At 66.8% G+C, this 18,917-nt stretch overlaps 2 protein-coding genes across 7 annotated transcripts; one reads left to right on the forward strand and one right to left on the reverse strand.

Annotated features, from left to right (window-relative positions):
• Positions 1-107: 107 nt before the first annotated feature.
• Slc22a31 (solute carrier family 22 member 31) lies at positions 108-3,809 on the forward strand. Its single transcript, XM_087189799.1, is given in 10 exon segments — positions 108-411; positions 1,071-1,183; positions 1,247-1,401; positions 1,494-1,550; positions 1,553-1,655; positions 1,837-1,988; positions 1,991-2,168; positions 2,264-2,478; positions 3,263-3,374; positions 3,569-3,809. Coding segments are annotated over 10 exon segments (1,620 nt in total). The 5' UTR covers positions 108-117.
• Cdh15 (cadherin 15) lies at positions 2,954-16,774 on the reverse strand. Of its 6 annotated transcripts, none has more exons than XM_004842651.4 (14): positions 16,654-16,774; positions 11,947-12,099; positions 11,580-11,735; positions 10,757-10,901; positions 8,587-8,747; positions 7,736-7,864; positions 7,258-7,443; positions 6,406-6,659; positions 5,849-5,991; positions 5,523-5,762; positions 5,207-5,446; positions 4,941-5,080; positions 4,689-4,856; positions 2,954-4,511 (listed from the first exon to the last, which is right to left on the reverse strand). In XM_004842651.4, exons 1-14 carry the CDS (start codon positions 16,693-16,695, stop codon positions 4,311-4,313), a joined length of 2,358 nt encoding a protein of 785 aa, XP_004842708.1. In that variant the 5' UTR covers positions 16,696-16,774; the 3' UTR covers positions 2,954-4,310. The 6 variants fall into 6 exon arrangements, with proteins under 6 accessions (XP_004842708.1, XP_021112214.1, XP_021112215.1 ...); XM_021256555.2 differs by having other exon boundaries at positions 4,650-4,856; XM_021256556.2 differs by lacking the exon at positions 16,654-16,774 and adding an exon at positions 15,501-16,420 and having other exon boundaries at positions 4,650-4,856.
• Between the last annotated feature and the right edge of the window lie 2,143 nt (positions 16,775-18,917).

The raw sequence follows: 18,917 nt of genomic DNA on the forward strand, positions 1-18,917 counted from the left end.
CCTAGCCCCGTCCCCGCCCCCCCGCCCCTCAAAGGGCAAGTCCCGCCCTGTCCCCGCCCCGCCCTCACGGTCCAAGCCCCGCCCCCCCCGCCCCCCCCCCGCCGCAGCCGCTCCGCCATGGAGCGCGAGGAACGGGCGCTGCGCGCTGCGGGCGGTTTCGGCCGGGCCCGGCGCCTGCTGGCCGTGGCGTCGTGGCTGCCGTGTGTGGCGCTGGGGCTGGCGCTGAGCTCCGACCTGCTGCTCACGGCGCGGCCCGCGCTGCTGTCCCCCGCGCTCGCGCCCAGCCCCTGCCCGCTGCTGCGCTACCCCGCGGCGCCCACGGCCCCCTTGCCCGACGGCACGCGGCCCTGCACGCGAGGCTGGCTCTACGCGCTGCCCGTCGCTGGCCTCTGGCGCAGCCCGGTCATCCAGGTGGGCGCCGGTCCCCGGCGGGGGCGATGGTCGCCGGGGCGGCCGGGCCGCGGGGTGGGGGCACGGACGAGGTCGCCCAGCCAAGCGCGGCCAGGCCTTTGCCCCACCACCGTCCGCGCTGGCCGAGAGTGCCCACCTGCTGTCTCTGGGCCCTGGCACCAGCCCGGCCGCCTCCGCGCCCCACCCGCAGCTTGCACGGTGCGGTGTTGAAGGGCAAGCCTGGCTCTCCCGGCCCACAGCAGCTGAGCTCGCGGGCGTGGGTGGGAAAGGGGAGGCCGGGTCAAGGGCCGCTGCCCGGAAGGAAGAGCCCTCGAGGCGCCCTCCCGTCCCTGTTCCCGGAGCCGCTCTCCAGGCTGGCGGGCGGGGCCGGTGGCCGGGGCGTGACCCTGTCTCCGAGAGGAAGCCCCTTGGCCAGCTGGGGCCGGGCAGGTAGATAGGTGGGACAAGGTCAGCTAGGGCAAGGGGGCAGCGAGGTCCCCTCTGGAGAAGCAGGATGGCCGGGGACCCAAGTCCTTACCACCCAGGGCAGAGCAGGGACGCCCAGGCCTGGGCAGACCCACCAGGGCCGGTGCCCTCGGCTGTCTCCCCGTGTCCCGCCAGGGCTCCGAGACCCTGCATCTGTGGGTCAGGGCTGCTCTCACGTGGCTGCTGTCACGCAGTGGGACCTCGTGTGTGGGGATGGCTGGAAGGTCCCCCTGCAGCACACGGGCCACCTCCTGGGCTGCCTGCTGGGCGCGGTGCTCCCGGGTGCTGGCTGCGACAGGGGAGCCCTGCCCCTCATGCCCTCTCCTCGCCACCTTCCTCCCGGTGCCATCTGTGTCCCCACTCCCACCAGGTTTGGCCGCCGGGCTGTTTTTGTGTCCTCCCTGGTCCTGGCCACTGTCCTTGGGGCCAGCAAGGCCCTGGCTGCCAGTTTCCCTGCCCTCCTGGCCCTGCGGCTGCTCCACGGGGGCGCCCTGGTAGGGGCCTCCCTGGCCCTCTCTGTGGCGCGTGAGTACCAGGGAGCTGCCCCCCACTCTCCCGGGATGGGTGGTTGCCTGCCCGCCGCGAGTCCTCGGCTCAGGCCACCCCTTCTGCCCCAGGCCTGGAGCTGTGTGACCCCGTGCACCGCCTGGCCTTCTCCTCGGGTGCCAGCCTCTGCTGGGTGCACTACTGCTGCCCAGGCTGGCCGTGTTGGCACAGGACTGGCGCCTTCTGCAGGGGCTGATTGCTCTGGTGACCGGGCTCCTGCTGCTCTTTTGGGGGTGAATGTAGTGGGAGCAGGCTGGTGGCTGCCCTGGGAGCAAATGTACCTGTTCATTCTCTCTCTCCGAGGAGAGGTCACAGCCATGCCGCTGTCCCCACCCTCTGGGTCCGGGAGGGGCTGGCCTCTGCGACCCCGGGAAGGAGGTGGAGGAAGCCAGGGCACCCTCACCAACACCACAGGTTCCCAGCCCTGTTTCCCAAGTCTCCCTGCTGGCTGCTGGCCACGGGACAGGTGGCCCAGGCCAGGAGGATCCTGTGGCACTTCGCGGAAGCCAGCGGTGTGGACCCTGAGCAGGGCTCCCTGGAGGACAGCTCCCTGGCTACAGGTGAGGTGCCCCTTGCGGTAGGAGGGCCAGCCTGGAGAGGCCGGACATCACACCTGCCCCTGTCCCCCCCACCACAGAGCTGGCCGAGTTGGCTACAGGCAGCACCCAGCCTCGGTACCACTCGGTCCTGGGCCTCCTGCACAGCCACGTCACCTGGAGAAACACGCTCATCCTGGGCATCAGCTCGTGAGGAGGGGCGGCTGGGGCTGGGGCTGGGGCTGGCCTTGGCCCCTGGAGCGGGGCATCTGTCCCTCAGTCCCACAGCGAGGCCTCCCTTCCAGGCTGGTTGGCGGGGGCATCCGAGCCAGCTTCCTGCGCAGCCTGGCCCCATGAGAGACATCCTTCTACCTGCCCTATTTCCCGGAGGCCGGCCTGGAGGCCACAGCCATCATCTGCTTGCTCCTGACTGCTGATCGCTGGGGTCGCCGCCTCATCCTGCTGCTGGGCACCCTGGTCACAGGCCTGGCATCCCTGCTGCTGCTTGCTGGGGCTCAGTGTGAGTTTGGGGCCCCGTGGGCCACACAGGAGGTGGTTGTATTTGGGCTGAGGGTCTAGGGTCAGGCCCTGCCTGGGGGGCTGGTGCCAGTAGGGGCAGTAGGAAGCCGAGGGCCCCAGGACTGGCCTGTTTTTCTCTCTGTGCTCTGATGTACAGTTGGGGAAACTGGGTGGGGCCAAGAGTTAAGGGCCTGAGAGGATCCAGGACAGACTGAATACAAGGACCCCATCCAGGTCCAGACTGTGAGGCACCTGCTCTGGGCACTGGATGCAACACAGGCTGAGGGTGTCCTGCACAGTAGCAGCCATGGCGTGAGCAGGGCCTTGGCCAGAAGGAGCCAGAATTTTAAAAAGCTGGGCATGCTGGCCCACAGCTGCCCTCCCAGCACTGTGAGGCTGAGGCAGAATCCCAAGGTTGAGCTCACCTGGGGCACTTTAGTGAGGCCCTGTCTCAGAATGAAAAACAGGGAAGTAGCTCTGTGTGAAGGGCCTTGCTTTAATCTCCAGTACTGCCCAAAATACAAAACAACACAAGGAAAGTACTCAGAATTTTGGGACAATTCTCAGAATTGCAGAAGTAGCAGGAAATGAGGTACCCAGCCTGGTGTCCACTGTCCCTGCACTGTGACCCATCACGAAGAAGCCCCTGGAATCAGCCAGGCTGGCGTCAGGCTGCAGGGTGGGGTAGGTGTGCGCCTGGGACAGCTGTGCCCACACGGGGAGGGAGGCCCTGTGTGGCCGGGCAGGCGCTGTGGAGAGTCCAGCAACCCTGTCCTTTGTCCTAGACCTGCCAGGCTGGATCTCGCTGCCCCTGTCGGTCCTGGGCCTCCTGGCCTCCCAGACCATGTCGGTGCTCAGCAGCCTCTTTGTGGCTGAGGCCTGCCCCACGGTAATCAGGTGAGCAGCATCTGCCCGGCAGCACTGTCCCCACATCACCTTCCTGAACCCTGTGGCGTCCTGCGGGTGCCAAGCCAGGGAGGCAGAGCTCAGGGAAGTGGCTTTCTGGCTCCCAATGGCAGGACAGAATCCGCGGGGTTTCCTGGGACTCCATCCTGGTCTGGGCCCACCAGCTGCACCTCCTCTCCCCACAGGGGCGCTGCGCTGGGCCTCGTGCTGGGCGCCAGGTCCCTGGGCCAGGCAGCTGCGCCCCTCACGGAGATGGCCGGCCAGCGGGGCTTCTTCCTGCAGCACACGGTGCTGGCCTCCGTGGCCATCCTCGCCCTGCTCTGTATCCTGCTGCTGCCCGAGACCTGCGGCCGAGCACTGCCTGTGTCGCTGGAGGATGCCGACCGCCCCCAGGACCGCCTGCCCCTTCTGCGGCCCTCCCACTGAGATGGCAGCCACAGCCCCATGGCACCCAGGAGCTGGGGGAGCCACGGTGGGCAGCCTCCGGCGGGGCAGACAGCGTGTCCACAGCCAGGGCTGTCCCCCAGGGGGCTCTCCCGGGCCGCCTGGCCAGGAGTGCAAGATAAAGGGAGCCCTAGTATCTGGCCACCTTCCTGGGTCTTTCTTGGCGTTGCCTGGCAGGGCCCGTGCTGTGCCCCCGACCCTGGGCCTGGAGGCGGCTCCGGCCCCTTTCTGCCTTGAGAAACCCTACTCTTGGGGGCAAGGACTGCGCCCCGCGAGGTCAGTGTGGCACTCGGCGTGTCAGGCGAACGGGGCTCGTTTTTTTAAATTCAGATTCACACACGGCGCATCCACCAGGGGGCGCCAAAGGCGGGCGCCGCCGGCAGCTGGCTCAGCGTCTGGCTCCAGTCCTCCCACCTGCCCCGGACTGAACCGCCGCTTTCGTGTGGGGGCCGGGGCAGGGCCCACGCCCCACCCCGTCCGGCCTCACGGGTGTCCGTACAGGTCCGCCAGTCGGGCGAAGCGCGGGCCCCAGTCTTGGAGGTAGTCGTAGTCCTGGTCCTCCTCGCCCACGCTGGACACGGGGGAGCTCAGCGTCCCCGCCACGGAGCCTTCCCCCTCGTAGTCGTAGATGAGCGCCGTGTCGTAGGGCGGCACGCTGGGGTCGCAGTCCGCAGCCTGCAGGCCCTGTGGGCCCCACGGAGGTCAGCACCCGCAGGCCCCGGGCCCGGCCGATCCACTCCCCCCCACGCGGCGGGCAGCTCATCCTCGGGCCCAAGGAGGCCCCGCCTCCGGCCCAGGATCCAGAGCCCGGGCTGCGCACACCTGTGCGCGCGCCCTCGTGCGGACGCCAGCGGCACCTACGTCTCGGATGAAGCCGGCGATGTCCGCGGGGCTGGCGGGCGGCGCGCGGGGCGGCTGGGGGCGCCCGCGGCCCAAGGGGGCCTCGCGGCGTAGGGGCGGCCGGCCCGGGGGGAAGCTCGGGAACACTGGCTCCCAGGGGTGGCGCAGCTGGCTTATATCGTAGGCGTCCTGCGCAGAGGTCACACGGGGGTCCGTGGGGGCTCCCGCGCCCTGAGCCTGCCTGGGCCCCCCCTCCCCTCCCCGGCCCCTCACCTGGTCCTCCTCCCCGCCTCCCTGCTCGTCGTAGTTGAGAATGTTGTCCCGAAGGTAGTCGTCCTGCAGGCCGCGCAGCAGGCTCCTGTCCCGCGACCGCTGCCGGAACCGCGCTCTGAGCAGCACGAGCAGAACCAGCACTGGGGGAGGGGGCACAGGTGATGGGGCGAGCGGGGTCCCCGAGGGGGCGGGGGACTCGGCGGTGGGTGGGCTGCGGGGGCGGGGCCCGGGTGGGCGGGGTCGCGGGGCGGGGCGGAGTCACTCACGCAGCAGCACCGCAGCGCTCCCCAGCGCCACCGCCAGCACGCCCAGCCCAAGGCCCGCGCCCCCTGCCCTGAGCGCCGCGGCCCCGGGCAGACAGGCGCCACTGAGCCCGCAGCGACACAGGGTGACGTTGAGCGGCTGCTCGCGTTCCTTCGGCGGCTGTCCGGAGTCCTGGAGCAGCAGGCGGAGGCGGTGCAGGCCCTCGGGGAGAGTGTGCCGCGGCCGCAGGCGCGCGTGGGTCCCTGCGGAAGGGCTGCGGTCAGCGGGGCCTGGGCCTCAGCTTCCCAGGCCGCCCGCCCGGGCCCGGGGTGCGCGCACCGTTGACGTGGCTGAGGCTCCAGTTGCGGCCCAGCCCGGGCTCGGCGGGGCTGAGGCGGAAGCGGAAGGGCGCCCCGTGCGGCGGCAGGTCCTGGTCAGTGGCGCCCAGCAGCAGCCCGGGGCCGCGTTCCGGCTCGCTGCACAGGCTTGGAGCCGCCAGCGGCGCCAGTGCAGGCGCGTGGTCGTTCACCGCCAGGATCTCCACGGACAGCGTGCCGGTGGCCGTACGAGGCGGCGAGCCTGAGGGCCCAGGCGGTGGGTGGGTCCACTTCTGGCCCGGTCCATCCCCGTCCACCCTACCACCCCTGGGGACGCCGGCTGCTCACCGTCGTCGAGGGCGAGGACGATGGCCCGGTACCAGCCGTCCTTCAGGAAGGGGGAGGCCGGGCTCAGAACCCTTCGCGTCTGGATCTGGCCAGTGGCTCCGTCCACCTGCAGCCAGTCCTCAGGGTCATAGTCCTTGGAGTAGCTGTTGGGGGGAATAGGGGTGCTGAGCCCACCGGACCCCCAGAAGGGGCAGCACAGACACCTAGGACAACACATACACCACACCCTTCTTGTGCACAGGCCATGCAGATGTGACACACCACACGGGCACAAGGAGCTGCGGCCCCTGCACTTCCCAGGAGCCTTTGAGGGGAGCCCCTTGGTCTGAGCTGGCCTTTGTCCTCCCACACGGGACATAGGCTCAGGGTCCTGCCCCTGGGCAGTGCTTGAGATGGTCAGGGTTGCCACTGAGATGGACACACCGGCCAGGGAGGACAGGGCAGCCGTGTTTGTGTGACCTGGAGACACAGGGTGACACGCATGGCGCCAGGGCTGTGGACACTCTGGACCTCTGCACCTCGCACGGCAGCCAGCGCACCTCTTGCCCGGGACCCACCTGACCCTCTGCAGCTGCACGGTGTCGGGGTCTTGTGCAGAGAAGCTGGCCACGAAGGTCCCGGGGGGTGCCCCCTCTGCCAGGCTGGTTCTCAGCGGGTTCTCGAGGAACACAGGTGCCTCGTTGACGTCCTGCACCCGGATGCTGACTGTGGCCTGGCCCCGCTGGGCCCGGGGGGGTGCTGCCTGTAGTGGGGCCTCATTCTGCACAGACACCCTGAGCTCATAGTGTGCATGGCTCTCATAGTCCAGGGGCTGAGGAGGCAGAGCAGCCACTGCTCAGGACTCAGCTGGGTGACCTCCCTCCTCCAGGACCCCTCCTGGGTTTGTCCTGAGAACCTGTCTTTCCTTCTTCCCCTTTCAACCCTGGTGAAACAGAAACTGCAGGGCTAAATAGCTCAAAGATCAATGCAAAAATAGCAAGACCAATGCCCGTCACTCAGAACGAGCCTGTGTTGTAGGGTCAGGCTCACGTGTGACACAGGCTGTGGGCCAGCATCCCTCTGGTGTTGCTCTGTGGGCCCATGGCACAGGCGGCAGTGGCGCCAAGCTGGGGGCCACCCTGGTTGGGATAGGAGCATCGCTTGAGAATCTACCCCATGAGCAGGTGCCCAGCCTGCCTGGGACAGGAAACTGCCAAGCCAGTTTCTTGCAGTGAACCTCCTGTGCACCGACCTCAGGTGTGTACACATGTTCACCTGTGGGCCTTGGTACCAGGGATTGAACTCGGGTCCTTGCGCTCGCAAGGCGTCCAGCAGAACCACTAAACCCCAAGCCCCTGTGGGCCTGTTCTTCAGCATGCAGTGTGATGCCATACATGTACCATGCCTGTGACGCCTCCAAGGCGGCTCACCTTCACCACAGACAGCACACCCTCGTTGGTCCTGGGGTCCGTTCTGATGCCGAAGTGTCCCTCGGGGTCACCCTCCAGGATAGTGACGTTGGCCACCCAGTTGGGGGAGCCAGGCAGGTCCCTGTCCTCCACCTCCAGCCGCCCCACATCCACTCCACTGACAGCCTCTGTGACCTCCATGAGGAGCTGGGGGACCCAGGCCTGGTTACCCCGGAGTGGGCCAGGGAGGGGCGCCTCGGGGTGCCTAGCCCACCGCCCTCCTCCCTCCCGTGCTGGGTGCCCCCATGGTGCCCAGGGGGAGGCTGGCTGCCCCTCCCACCTCGCGAGGCCCGGAGGGTCCCGCAGCCGCCCCTCCCCAGGCCTTGGGCTCAGCATGCAGGCAGCCGCCCCCGTAGCACCCTCCCCTGGAATGCCCCACACCCTGCCCGCAGCCAGAGCCAGGAGGGACAGGCAGCCCTGCATGGGGCAGAGGCAGCACCTTGCCCCTGGTGAACTCAGGGGCATTGTCGTTGATGTCGTCCACGGAGATGATGGCCGACGCTGTGGCACTGAGGCCTTGTCCAGACATGTCTGCCACCTGCAGCGTCAGGTTGTACGTGGTGACCGCCTGGGGACACAGTGATATGGGGTCAGAGGTTGCAGGGCGGCTGTGCCTGGTGGTGCACACCTGTGATCCCAGCACTCTAGGAAGAGGCAGGAGGGTCCCAAGTTCAAGCCCAGCCTGGGCAACGTAGCAAGACCCTGTCTCAAAATAAAAAATAAAGGGCTGGGGCTGCAGCTCCGTGTGAGGCTCTGGGTTCCATCCGCAGCACCACAAAAGGAGAGGAGGAGGAGGGGATGCTCAGGCCGGGCAAAGGCCTAGGCTGGTGGGTCGCTGGGCGGGGCATCTGGCCCTGCACCATGGTCAGCGTCTCCCCGGCCAGTAAGTGGCAAGAGGCCAGGCGTGGTGCCGGACACAGGCACGGAGGGACAGCAGCGAGCAGTGCCGGCGGGGGTCCCGTGGCAAGGCCGGGGCACGCTGCTCAGGGCCCTGGGGCTCACCCCACAAGGCCAGGCCAGAGGGAGGCAAGCGAGCCGCCGGCCCAGGCAGAAGGAGGCATTTGCTGCCAGCACCCTGGGCTCTCAAAGCCCCTCCAGGCATGGGCCTGGTTTCTGCTCAGCAGATTCCCTGGGCTGCCAGGCCAAGGAAGCTTTTTGGGGGTTGCTGGGGATGAACCCTGGGCCTCTGCACAGAGCCACATTTTTTATTCCAAGATGGAGACTCATGAAGTCAATCAGGCGGGCAGGCTCAAGCTTGCCACCCTGTCCGGAGGCGCGGAGCCGGCTCACCTCACGGTCCAGCCCCACGTGTACAGTGCGGATCTCGCCCGTGCGCTCATGGATGCTGAAGAGCTCGGGGCTCCCCTGTGCCAGGATGGAGTAGTGCAGCGCCGCATTGTCTGTGTCTGGGTCATCGGCGTCGGTGGCCTCGGCCCGGGTCACATAGGTGCCTGGGGAGGACGGGGAGCATGGGGCACAGCGGGCACGCTGTGTGCACAGCACCCCAGGGTGGACCTGGCATCAGATGCCCCTCCACCCGCAGCCCGGCAGCTGGCGCATCAGAGTCAACTCCCGGTCAGGAGCCAGGGTGTCCTCCACAGGCCAGGCCCAGCCTGGCCAGAGCAGTGGGCAAGAAACCCCAGTACCCAGGGCAGGGAGGGAGCTGAGTGGGGCCAGCATGCAGCACCCTAACGTGCCACCTGGTCCCACAGCAGAAAGGCAAGGACGGCGCCAGGCAGAGGCAACATCTCTCCCACCTCAAGGAGAACAAGCCACCAGCCATGAGATCAGGCTGGGCTGCAGACTCGGGACAGTGAGGAGAGGGGGAGATTGGAGAGCGGGAGAAGAGAGCAGCAGGAGCCCATCAAGACCCAAGGGGGCAGTACCCCAGTGTCTCGGCCCCACACAGACATCTGTCCCCTGCTGCTGGTTTTTCCCACACCCCGAGAGGCTGGAGCAGAGCTGAGACTCTCCACGCCCTGCACCAGGACCTTGGGGGGCCCCTCTGAGCATGCACACTGGGCCAGGCAAGGTCTGAGCAGGGAGAGACCCAGTGGCTCCTTGCCCAGGGTCTAGGGTGAGATGCTGCACCCGGACAGGTGACCAGACCCGTGGTGGCAAGGGGCTCTGGGGACCTGCCCCACATGGGCGAGGCCTCATGGAGAAGGGGCAGCATGTAGGGAAGGACAGGAAATTCTGGAGAGCCCTTAGGACTCAGAAATGGAGCCAGTTCGAAGGGTGAGACACCACCGTGTGCCGTGCGTGGTGGTGCACACCTGTAATCTCAGCACTCAGGAGGCTGAAGCAGGAGGATTGCAGCAAGTTTGAGGCCAACTTGGGCTACATGGTGAGTTCAAGGCCAGCCTGCACTACATAGCTAGACCTAGTACTAAAAAACAAAAACAAAAAAAGCCACCACCCATGAAACCCACTACCAGGAGTTGCTTTGTGACCAAAATCGTTGTTCTGGGAATCGAAACTGAATAATCTGAGAACGGGGTTAGTCTTGTGTGAACACATGCCCTAATCTCAGTGGCTGCACCAGGCTAAGCTGGCAGAGCCCAGTCTGAGCGGGTGGGTGGGGGGCAGAGAGGTCTGAACGAATGGACAGACACAGCCCGCAACACGCACGCTGGAATCCCCTGCACCTCTTCTGTAAGTCTGAAATTATGTCAAAATAAAAAGCTAAAAGTAAAACCGAGATGGTTGCTTCAACTCTTCACAACACACGGGATGAAACAGAACAAAGCGCGGCAGGTGGGCCCTTGACTCTCCGAAGGGCTCTCGGGGGTTGAGCAGGCAGGGACGGGGTGGAGGGGCGGGAGGACGGACGGCAGGGCTGTCCAGGCCACACTGCCGCTCTGCAGGAGACGGTGCCTCCCAGTAGACCCCGCGGATGTTCCAAATGGCACTGAATTCTTCACTAGATGGCCAACGTTTCTTTTTTACAGTACTGGGGACTGAACCCAGGCACTGAGCTACACTCCAGCCCTTTTTTATTTTTTGTTTTGAGACAAGTTCTTGCTAAGTCCTTCAGTTGCCTAGGCTGGGCTCAAAGTTTTGCTTGTCCTGCCTCAGCCCCCCAGGGTCCTGGGATGACAGGAGTGTGCCACCAGGCCCGGCTTACACGGTTAACTTTGTCACACGAATGTAACTCCAGGGCCGGGGATTTAGCTCAGTGGTTCCGCTGCCTGCCTCGCAAGCGCAAGGACCCAAGTTCGATCCCCGGTACCAAAAAAATAAACAAACAAACGAATGTAACTCCAAGTAGACGAGGAGGAGAAACCACAGCTTCGAGGAGGAGAAACCACAGCTTCGCCACCCAGCATCCTCCCTGTATTCCGGAGGTGCTGGAATCCATGCTGAGCCGGAAGTGGCTTGGGGAGGCTTGGCTCACTCCAGACTTTGGGGGGAGCCCCAGGGAGGGGTCGGGGAATCCTGCCCCTCCACGCACTCTCACCTGGGGCTGCGCCTTCCAGCACGCGGCCAGCGAACACCTCCTGCACGAAGGCTGGCCGGTTGTCGTTCTGATCCACAACCACGATCTCCAGGTCAGTGGGCTCCTCCAGGACAGACCCTCCCCGGTCCAGGGCAAAGACCTTGAGCTGTACAAGGGGAGAGAGGGCTGGCCGGGCCCAGGCCGTGCAGGGGCAGCAGCACAGACCGGGTGCCCCTGGTGTCCCGATGTCCCTTCCTTGCTCTGTGAGGTTTGGGGGCTGGGCTTCTCTTGAATGTATTTTAATTCCCCGGTACCCTTATCCTGGGTAGAATGGCACCGGGTAATTTCCGGGTGAAGAATACATTCAGGATTCCTGTGTAAGGAAACCAGAACTGGCTCCTAGACTCTGGAGGAAGATTCAGGGCAAATAAAAGGGAACTTTGCTTCCGAAGAGGCAGTAAGGAAGCTGCTCCCCGAGGTCAGCACGACGCTGAACGCTGCAGGTGCAGTGGGCTACCGGTCGCGGCCTGCAGGGTTCTCAGTGGGCTCACCTGCCCCCCACTGACCTACCCTGAGAAGAGCGGCTGCCACGGGATGGGGATGGACCCTGCTTAGGACCCTTCATGACCCACCCACACCTCAGTCAGAACTGGGACAGCTGAGGGCCAAGATCCAGGCCTGCACGGGGCCTCGGGTCCCCTCGGAATGGGGGCAGAATCCCAGCCCACATCCCGGCTGCAGGCCCAAGGTCCGGATCTACCCCATGAGGGGCAGGAGGCAGCGGCTTGCTGACTGGCTGGCCTCAAAGAGGTGGGTGGGGTGGGTGGGGTGGGCGGGGGCCCACCCTGTAGGAGGACGTCTTCTCCCGGTCCAGCTCCGCGTTGAGGAACACCCGCCCTGAGAACTTCTCCACAGAGAAGAGGCCCAGGGGCTCCTCATCCACACCGGGGCCCTGGATGCTGTAGATGACCCCGCCTGGCTGCCGCTTGTCGGACCGGATCTGTGGGCAGCAGAGGCCGAGCACGGAGTGGGAGGAGCACCCCTCACCCCAGCCCCATCTGCACACTCTGCCAGGGCCTGCCGGGAAACCCAGATCAGCCACCAGAGCAGCGGCCACTTGGCCCTGCGCTGGGCGGGGCCTGGGTGTGGGCCCAGCCGTGAGCCTCCTTCCCCTGCAGGGACCCCGGGCACAACCCCACCGCCTGCCTCACCTGCACCAGCATGTAGGGCAGGCCCTTGTAGTTCTCTGACACGCTAATGGGTGGGATGACCCAGGCTCTCCGAACTCGGCCCAGTGCAGGTGGCCGGCGCCAGGGGTACAGGGTGCTGGGGCGCCTGGGGACCCCCCAGGACAAGCCAAGGCTCTGCAACACAGACGGCACCATCAGGCAGTGAGGCGAAGCAGGTTGGGGGGCCACTGCCCTGGGTGGGTCAGGCTGCGTGGCTGGGGAGGGCACAGGGTGTGGCACAGCGCACACCCAAATCTGAGGCCCCGGTGCTCTCTAGGAGAAGCCTTCTATCTGCTTCCTCACCTGGGAGCCTCAGAATCGGGCCACACCCCAGGGGTCACCCTCCCCAGGAGTTTGTGGACTGGCTAGTGGGCCCCAACATCCCAAGGGGTACAGGAGTGGGGGCTCCTGGGGCTCGAGGTGGCTGTTGCTCCCCAGGAGCGTGGGACTCGGGCCAGGCCCTGGGGTGCAGCCCCTGCCAGTGAAGAGTGGGGACAGCTGCGTGGGAGGGTCCCTTCCTCCAGACTGGCTCTGCAGGGTCTGGGGTTGATCTGCGGCTACCCTGGTCTCCACACGGCTTGCGGGCTCTTGGTGGGCGTGGGTGGCCAGGGCAATGCCCGCGCTGTCAGGAGAGGCATGGCAGGAGCCAGACCTGAGAGCCCTTGGCCCCCAGGGCAGTGCTCACCCAGCAGGCTTGGTGTCCAGAACTGCCCTCGGTCACAGGGACCCCCAAGTGTCAGTGCTACCTTGCAGGAGCAAAGGCCATGCTGTGCCTGATTTCCAGTTTGTCAAGGGCATTGGTTTGTGCCAGGCACCTCAGGTGGCACAGAGCAGGCTGACCAGGGCATGGTCAGCCCAAGACGGCTGGACGGGACGGGCGGCCCCGCCCCACCTGCAGGGGCTTTCTCCCCGGACCGGAGACAGGGCCTTGGGCACCCCTTACTTCCTCGCCCCACACAGAGGAGCCCCAGAGCCATAGTGCCAGGGCAGCCGTGGCTACAGGGCCCAGCTGAGTGCCCGCTGGGCGCAGGGGACACACAGAGAGAACGGGCCCAGGTCTCTGAGCCCAAGGCCTTCTCTGGGGGGGCCTCTGCGGGCTGCCCAGGAGCACAGAGGGTCTGGGGGCCTGGAGGGCAGGGCCAGGCCTGGCACTGCCACAGGTCTGTTGTCCCAGCCCCTCCCCAGCATGGCCCCATGCAGACAGAGCCTCCTTTGCATCCCAACACTGACACTGTTGGGGAGGGGTGACCCCCACTTCCTGTACCAGGACTGCGGGTGTCCTGAGCCCAGGCCAAGATGTGGTTCCACCCTGCACCCACACCTGGGAACGGCCTGGGGGGAGTCCTTGTTGGATGAGGGGTGCCGGCACCCCTTCCTCAGCAAGGGGGCTCTGCTCCAGGGTGGATGCTGAATGGAGCACCAGGGTGCCGGGCGTGGGTGCAGAACTGCCTGGGCCCTGTTCCTCCACACTGGACCATGAGCTCCGGGGCTCCTTTTGGGTCACAGGGCTGGGGCCCCTGGCTGCCCTTCTCTGCCCACCTGGTTGCGGGCTTCTGCTACACCTTGCTGTCTGCTGCCGCTAGGACTGAGACTCGTGGAGGGACCGGGATGTGGGGTGGGGTCGGTGGCGGTGCAGAGCTGAGGGTGCTCTGGGGAGGGCCCTGGCCCAGCTGAGGAAGGGACTGTGGGCACCTGGTGCCCACACAGGGCCAGGCTCTGTATTCAGTCCCGGCTGCACAAGGCCCTGTGAGCTTTGCTGGAGGATGCACGGTGCAGTAGCATCCAAGCCAAAGCAGCCTCTCTGACCCCTGCCCCTCAGGGCCGACCCCAGGCCCCTCCTCCACACGGCCCCACGGGACCCAGTGGGCGGGAGGCCACCAGCCCTCGCCCGGGGCTGCACACTGCTGGCTGACAGATGGCCGAGCTGCCCTCGTGCCTGCCAGGGCCGGCCAGGCACAAGCTGCTTCCAGGTCCGGGCAGGCTCCTGCCGTGCGCCAGCCTGCCCACCCTGCAGCGGTCTGGCCACAGCCTCGAGAGACGTGGGACTGCCCTGAACCTCCCTGGCCAGCTCCACGCCCTCACGGCTCAGGAACCGGGGTACACACCTCATCGCATGGCTCCAACAGGGGCTCAGAGAGGCTGAGCCCTCCACCCGGAGGCCCGAGACAGTGACCTGCTGCCTGGCCACAGCCCGCCACCTCTCATCCGGCTGCCCAAGCTCGAGCCAGTCCCCCACGCCAGGGCCTCAGCCCCACATCCCGGCCTCCGGATCCCCACAGCCACGGCAGCCCGAGGGTGGGAGCTGTCGGTGCGCCGGGCCGCCCTGGCTCTCGGGGCGTCTGTGCAGCTCCTCTCTGTCCCCTGCTCTGCCTCCCCAGAGGGCCTGGCCCCGGAGGCAGGCCTGGGGGTGCCTTGGGCACTCAGCACCTCAGGCCTGGCAGACAAAGTCCCCGGCAGCCCGCAGGGAGCAGGGGAGAGGCCTCTCGCGCTCGCTCTCACCTGCGCACGCTCTGTGCCCCACACTGGGACAGGCCCTCTCTCTGATGGAGGCTCCAGCACACCCAGGCTCCCCCTGACCCGGGACCCTCAGAACCATCTGGAGGCCCTAAGGACAGCCAGAGCCACTGGCCCAGGCCCAGGCCCAGGCTTCCGGGCTCCTCCCGTGTCTGCCTGGCACCCAGCCCGAAGGAGCTGACAGGACAGTGTGGCCGGCCAGGTCGGTGCCTTGCTAACACTGAGGCGGTGCCACCAGGGGTGGACTTGTGAGGACAGCAGGCATCCACTGTGGCCCCTACCAGCTGTCAGGACTGCAGCCGTGGAGCCAGTCCGGAGAGGCTGCCAGGCCTGGCTGGAAGTTAACAGGCGCTTGGGCTCCCCGGCCTGGGCACACATCCTGACTGGACCGCGGCGGGGGTCCCAGCCCATGGGGCCACCCATACTGACCACCATAGCACAGCAAAGTGGTTCTGGAGCTGACCCTGAAAGAAGAGGGTCTGGATTCTGGCAGGAGCACAGGCAGAGTCCTCTGGGCTGGGGACAGGAAGCCCTAGTGGACTCCCCACCGGCTTCCCAGGCCCAACCCCACCCTCTGCAGGCTGGAATCCAGGGCCCCTGTTCCTGGACGGCCAGCATGCCAGGAATGGACCAGCTGTCAGGCAGCCCAGGGGCCCCACCTTCTCCACCTGCCCAGGGTCTCCGGAGAGGGGAGGAGGGGCTCAGCTGTTCCCTCCCATCTGCGTGGCTGTCGCCAGGCCCCAGCCACAGTCACTGTCACGTGGGCCATCTGGTGGACACTCTGGCATCTTGAGGGGCCCTCAGCAGCAGGTGGGGCCTCTTGGAGACATCCATGTGGCCCTCCCTCCTCTTCCCGAAATGGAGGGGTCCAAGGTGTAGGCCCAGCAACTGGGGACACCGTGGGTGCAGGGGAGGGGCAGGAGGAGTGACCAGCTGGACCAGGGTCTGAAGGCAGAGCTAGGCGTGGGAGAGAGGGTTGGGGGTTCACAGACCCACTGTGCGGGCTCGGAGACAGCTCTCACCTTGGGGCCAATGTGAGCCACGCTGACACTAGGGTCTCCAGCTGCTCAGTGAAGGAAACTGGGAGCAAACAGCGAGGGAGAGGAATCCCAGCAGCTCCCCACCCTCGCAGTGCAATGGGGCCTGCTGAAAGGCGGACACCCTTAACCCCCAAACCCAAAAGAGAGGGTCCGGGGAATGCTCGAGCAAGTGCCCTGTCTTAGTGCCCTACAGCAACTGGGGAGCAGGCACCAGAGCAAGCAGCCTTGTGCCAGTGGGTCTTGGGGTGGGACCAGGTGTCCGGGCCTAGGGTTGGCATCAGGCAGAGGCTTTGGGGGCAGGTCGGGGGCAGCCAGACTGGGCTGCTGTTCCCATGTGGGGGGCGAGAACCCCAAGGCTTGGGGCGGGGAGCAGCTGCTGGAGGGTCTGGCTGGCCAGGGCTGGGTCAGCTGCCAGGGACTGAAACCTGAGCTGGCAGCAGGAACTGGAGTCTGTGGGAACTGGGGGCCCAGGAACCCCTGGTACGTGCGGGGGAGGGACAGCCCTGCTGCACGCCACCCACTTGCTGACCTGGGGTGAGCACATGTCCCCAGCAGCCTAGAGCTACAGGCTGACCAGTGGACGCCTGTAGGCCTGGGTCTGGGCTCTGGGGCCCAAGTGGGGAGAGCAAGGTGGACCAAAGTGGACAGCAGCATTCGGGGCCCAGGCGGATGCTGGGGGTCTGCAGGGGACAAAAGGCACCACAGCCGGCCCGGGCTGGGCTGCGACCCAGAACTGGAGTTCCTGGAGGGCAAAGCCCACAGCTGGCCTGCAGCCAGGATGGCGGGCAGGGGCAGGGACGCCACCTACAGGTGGGGAGGGTCGTCCCAGCTCGGGTTGGGGCCCAGACACCCGCTGGGCCTCCTGCTGCCCCTCCTGCTACCCCTCGCCGCCCCCCACAGATTGGTCCCTGGCCGGGAAGGGGAGGGAGCTCTGCCCGGCCCTCTCAGGCCCCCAGCCTGGCACCACAGGGTGGCTCCTTCACCCAGCGGAGGACGGAGGACGGTACGCTCCTCGGCATCCTGGGAGCAGCACTCCGCGAGTGGGCGCCCCTGCAGCTCCCACCCCCGGACGGCAGGGGCCGGGGTCCTGGGACAGCATCCCACGGCCAGGGGACCCACGGGCGGCCACCCTTACCTGTGCCAGCAGCCCGAGGGCCAGGAGGAGCGCGGTGTCCATGCGGGCCAGCGGGGGGCGAGGGCGAGGGGCCGGCTTGGTGTCCGGCGGGCACCTCCGCTCGGGCCTGGAGACGCGGGCGTCTGAGTGACGGCGCGAGTGTGCGAGAGGCGGAAGACAGCATGTGTGCGACGGGGCGGGGAGTGGGCGGGGAGTGGGCGGGGCGGAAGGGCCCCGGGCTGAGTGAGCACGTGGGCCCGAGGGTAAAGGGGGTAAAGGCTCAGCACAGGTGGGGCGGGCCGGACCGAGATTGAGGCGGGGGCAGGATGGGGAGCGACGGGGCGGGGAGGGGCGGAGCCACGACCACCGAGATTGAGGCGGGGCGGGATGGGGGCCATGGGGCGGGGCTTGGCGGGGGGGGGAGGCGGGGGAGGCGGGGGCGGGGCGGGGCCCAGCGCTGAGCGGGAGCCGCTCAGTCGGTCCAGAGCTGGCAGCTGGCAGGAGCCGAGGGTGGAGGGGGAAAGCGGGTCGAATGGAGGGCAGGGAGAGCTGTTCCTTGGCGTGCCCTCGGGGTGTGGTTAGGGTTGGGGTTGAGGCAACCCTTGGGCAGATGCGGCGCGTGACGGGGTGACTCGGGGACTCATCCGCGCAGAGGCCCCGGCTTAAGAATGGCTCCGGTGGGGTCTCACGGTCTGGAGCGCCCCTCACCTGTGGCTCAGGCTGGTTCGGCTCCTCTTGCCTGGCCCTGCCCAGCTCTCCGGCTGACTCCCTGCGTGGCCGCACCCCGCAGGCTGTCCCGCCCTCGTGGTGATCGCAGGACTCAGGTACTGTCCTCAGCTGGCCCTGGCGGTCCCTCTTCCCTTCCAGGCCCCGTGGCCTGGGTGGTCCCCGTGGTCCCCCTCTGAATACGTGGCCAGGAGGGCACCGGCAGCAGGAGCTCAGTGCTGCCAGTGGAGGAAGGCTTCCTGTCCCCACGAGGATGGGAGAAATGATGCCCCTGACAGCGGGGCCCTGGGCACCCCCTGGGATCTGTGGGCCGAGGGCCGAGGCCAGCGAGGACAAGGTAAGTGAGCAGGAGACCCTAGCTGTGCCCAAGGTCCTGGGCAGGGCTTCTCCCTCATTCCCTCCCCCTATACTCCCCGCCAGACCTGCAGCCTTCATGCCCGCCACAGGAACCTGGCTGGGCTCTTCACCTGCCCACGTGCCACCTGCCTCCCGTGTCATGCACCCCTCAGCAGCTCCGCCCAGCAGCTTCTGCCCCAGCTCCCGTGTCATCGATTGCTTGCCCCCAGCCTCTCCAGCCCCTCTGTTCCTCCAGGCCCACTGTCTGCAGTGCCTTCCTCCTGCTGGTGCCTAGTCTCCTACTCATCCCTCTGGCCTCCTGTTGGATGTGGCAGTGGTTTGGTTACGGATCACACCCACTGTCCTCTGGATGGGGAGAATGGGTTCCCTAAACTGGGCCTGGAAGGCCCACAGCAGGAGTTGCCACTGGCTTTCTTGAGCAGCAGCATGGGGTGTGGGGCTGTTGGCCCTGCTGAGACCCCTTCCTCTGCCCTAGGAGCACAGTGCCTCTGCTGCTGTCAGCTTGCTGTGCCCTGGCCAGCTTGGAGGGCTGTCAGCTGCTGTGGGTGGGGCAGGCACCCTGCAGGGTGGCACCTGGTCACCCACACGGGGGAGGAGGAAGGCTGGGAACAGTCCCCTTGGGGCCCATGCTTCTGAGGCTCTGGAGGAAACTGGGGTGCTGCCCTCCACCAGTCTCAGGTCTTCTCAGTTGCTAGTGCAGGGACAGGGTGGGAGCACCCCTGCAGCAAGAGGGCTCGTGGACCATGCTCCTCCCCAGGCCTTGCCCCTCTGCTGCCCACACAGCACTGACAGAGCAGGCCAGGCCTGTCCTGGGGCCCCATGGCAGGGAGGTGCTGGGTTCAGGGAGCTGAGCAAGGTCCTGTCCAATGGCCACATCCGACCGTGGGACGGTCACCTGCACAAGAGCCCTTGTCGCCGTGGGATGTGGGGCCTCCGACCCTCCTTGCACCCCGCAGGCCCCAGGTCCAACCCCCCACGTTGGACTGCCCCGCCCCCCTCTCAACTCTGCAGCCTTGGACATTCTGGAATTTGCCCCTGCCCTGCCCCTCCACTGCTTTGGTGCCCTGGTGGGGACATGTGTGGGGTATATGTCCCACATGCGAGCCATGAGGCTGGATCCGTGGCACTGATGAGCATGGCAAGCACCCAGGTCCTCCCACAGCCGAGGTCTTGGTGCCCCGTCAGATTTCCCAGGCTGACCG

Source organism: Heterocephalus glaber, unplaced genomic scaffold (genome assembly GCF_053883595.1).
Source record: "Heterocephalus glaber isolate CG9 unplaced genomic scaffold, H.glaber_assembly_v1.0 deba00000071, whole genome shotgun sequence".
NCBI lineage: Eukaryota > Metazoa > Chordata > Mammalia > Rodentia > Bathyergidae > Heterocephalus > Heterocephalus glaber.

Excerpts from the sequence above, each read along its gene's own strand:
- Cdh15 (XM_021256555.2), bottom strand. The coding sequence starts at position 16,695 with ATGGACACCGCGCTCCTCCTGGCCCTCGGGCTGCTGGCACAG. Across the intron at positions 10,902-11,579 it reads AGAAGACGTCCTCCTACAGG|CTCAAGGTCTTTGCCCTGGA; the intron begins GTGGGCCCCCGC and ends CCCCTTGTACAG. Across the intron at positions 4,857-4,940 it reads GAGGCGGGGAGGAGGACCAG|GACGCCTACGATATAAGCCA; the intron begins GTGAGGGGCCGG and ends ACCTCTGCGCAG.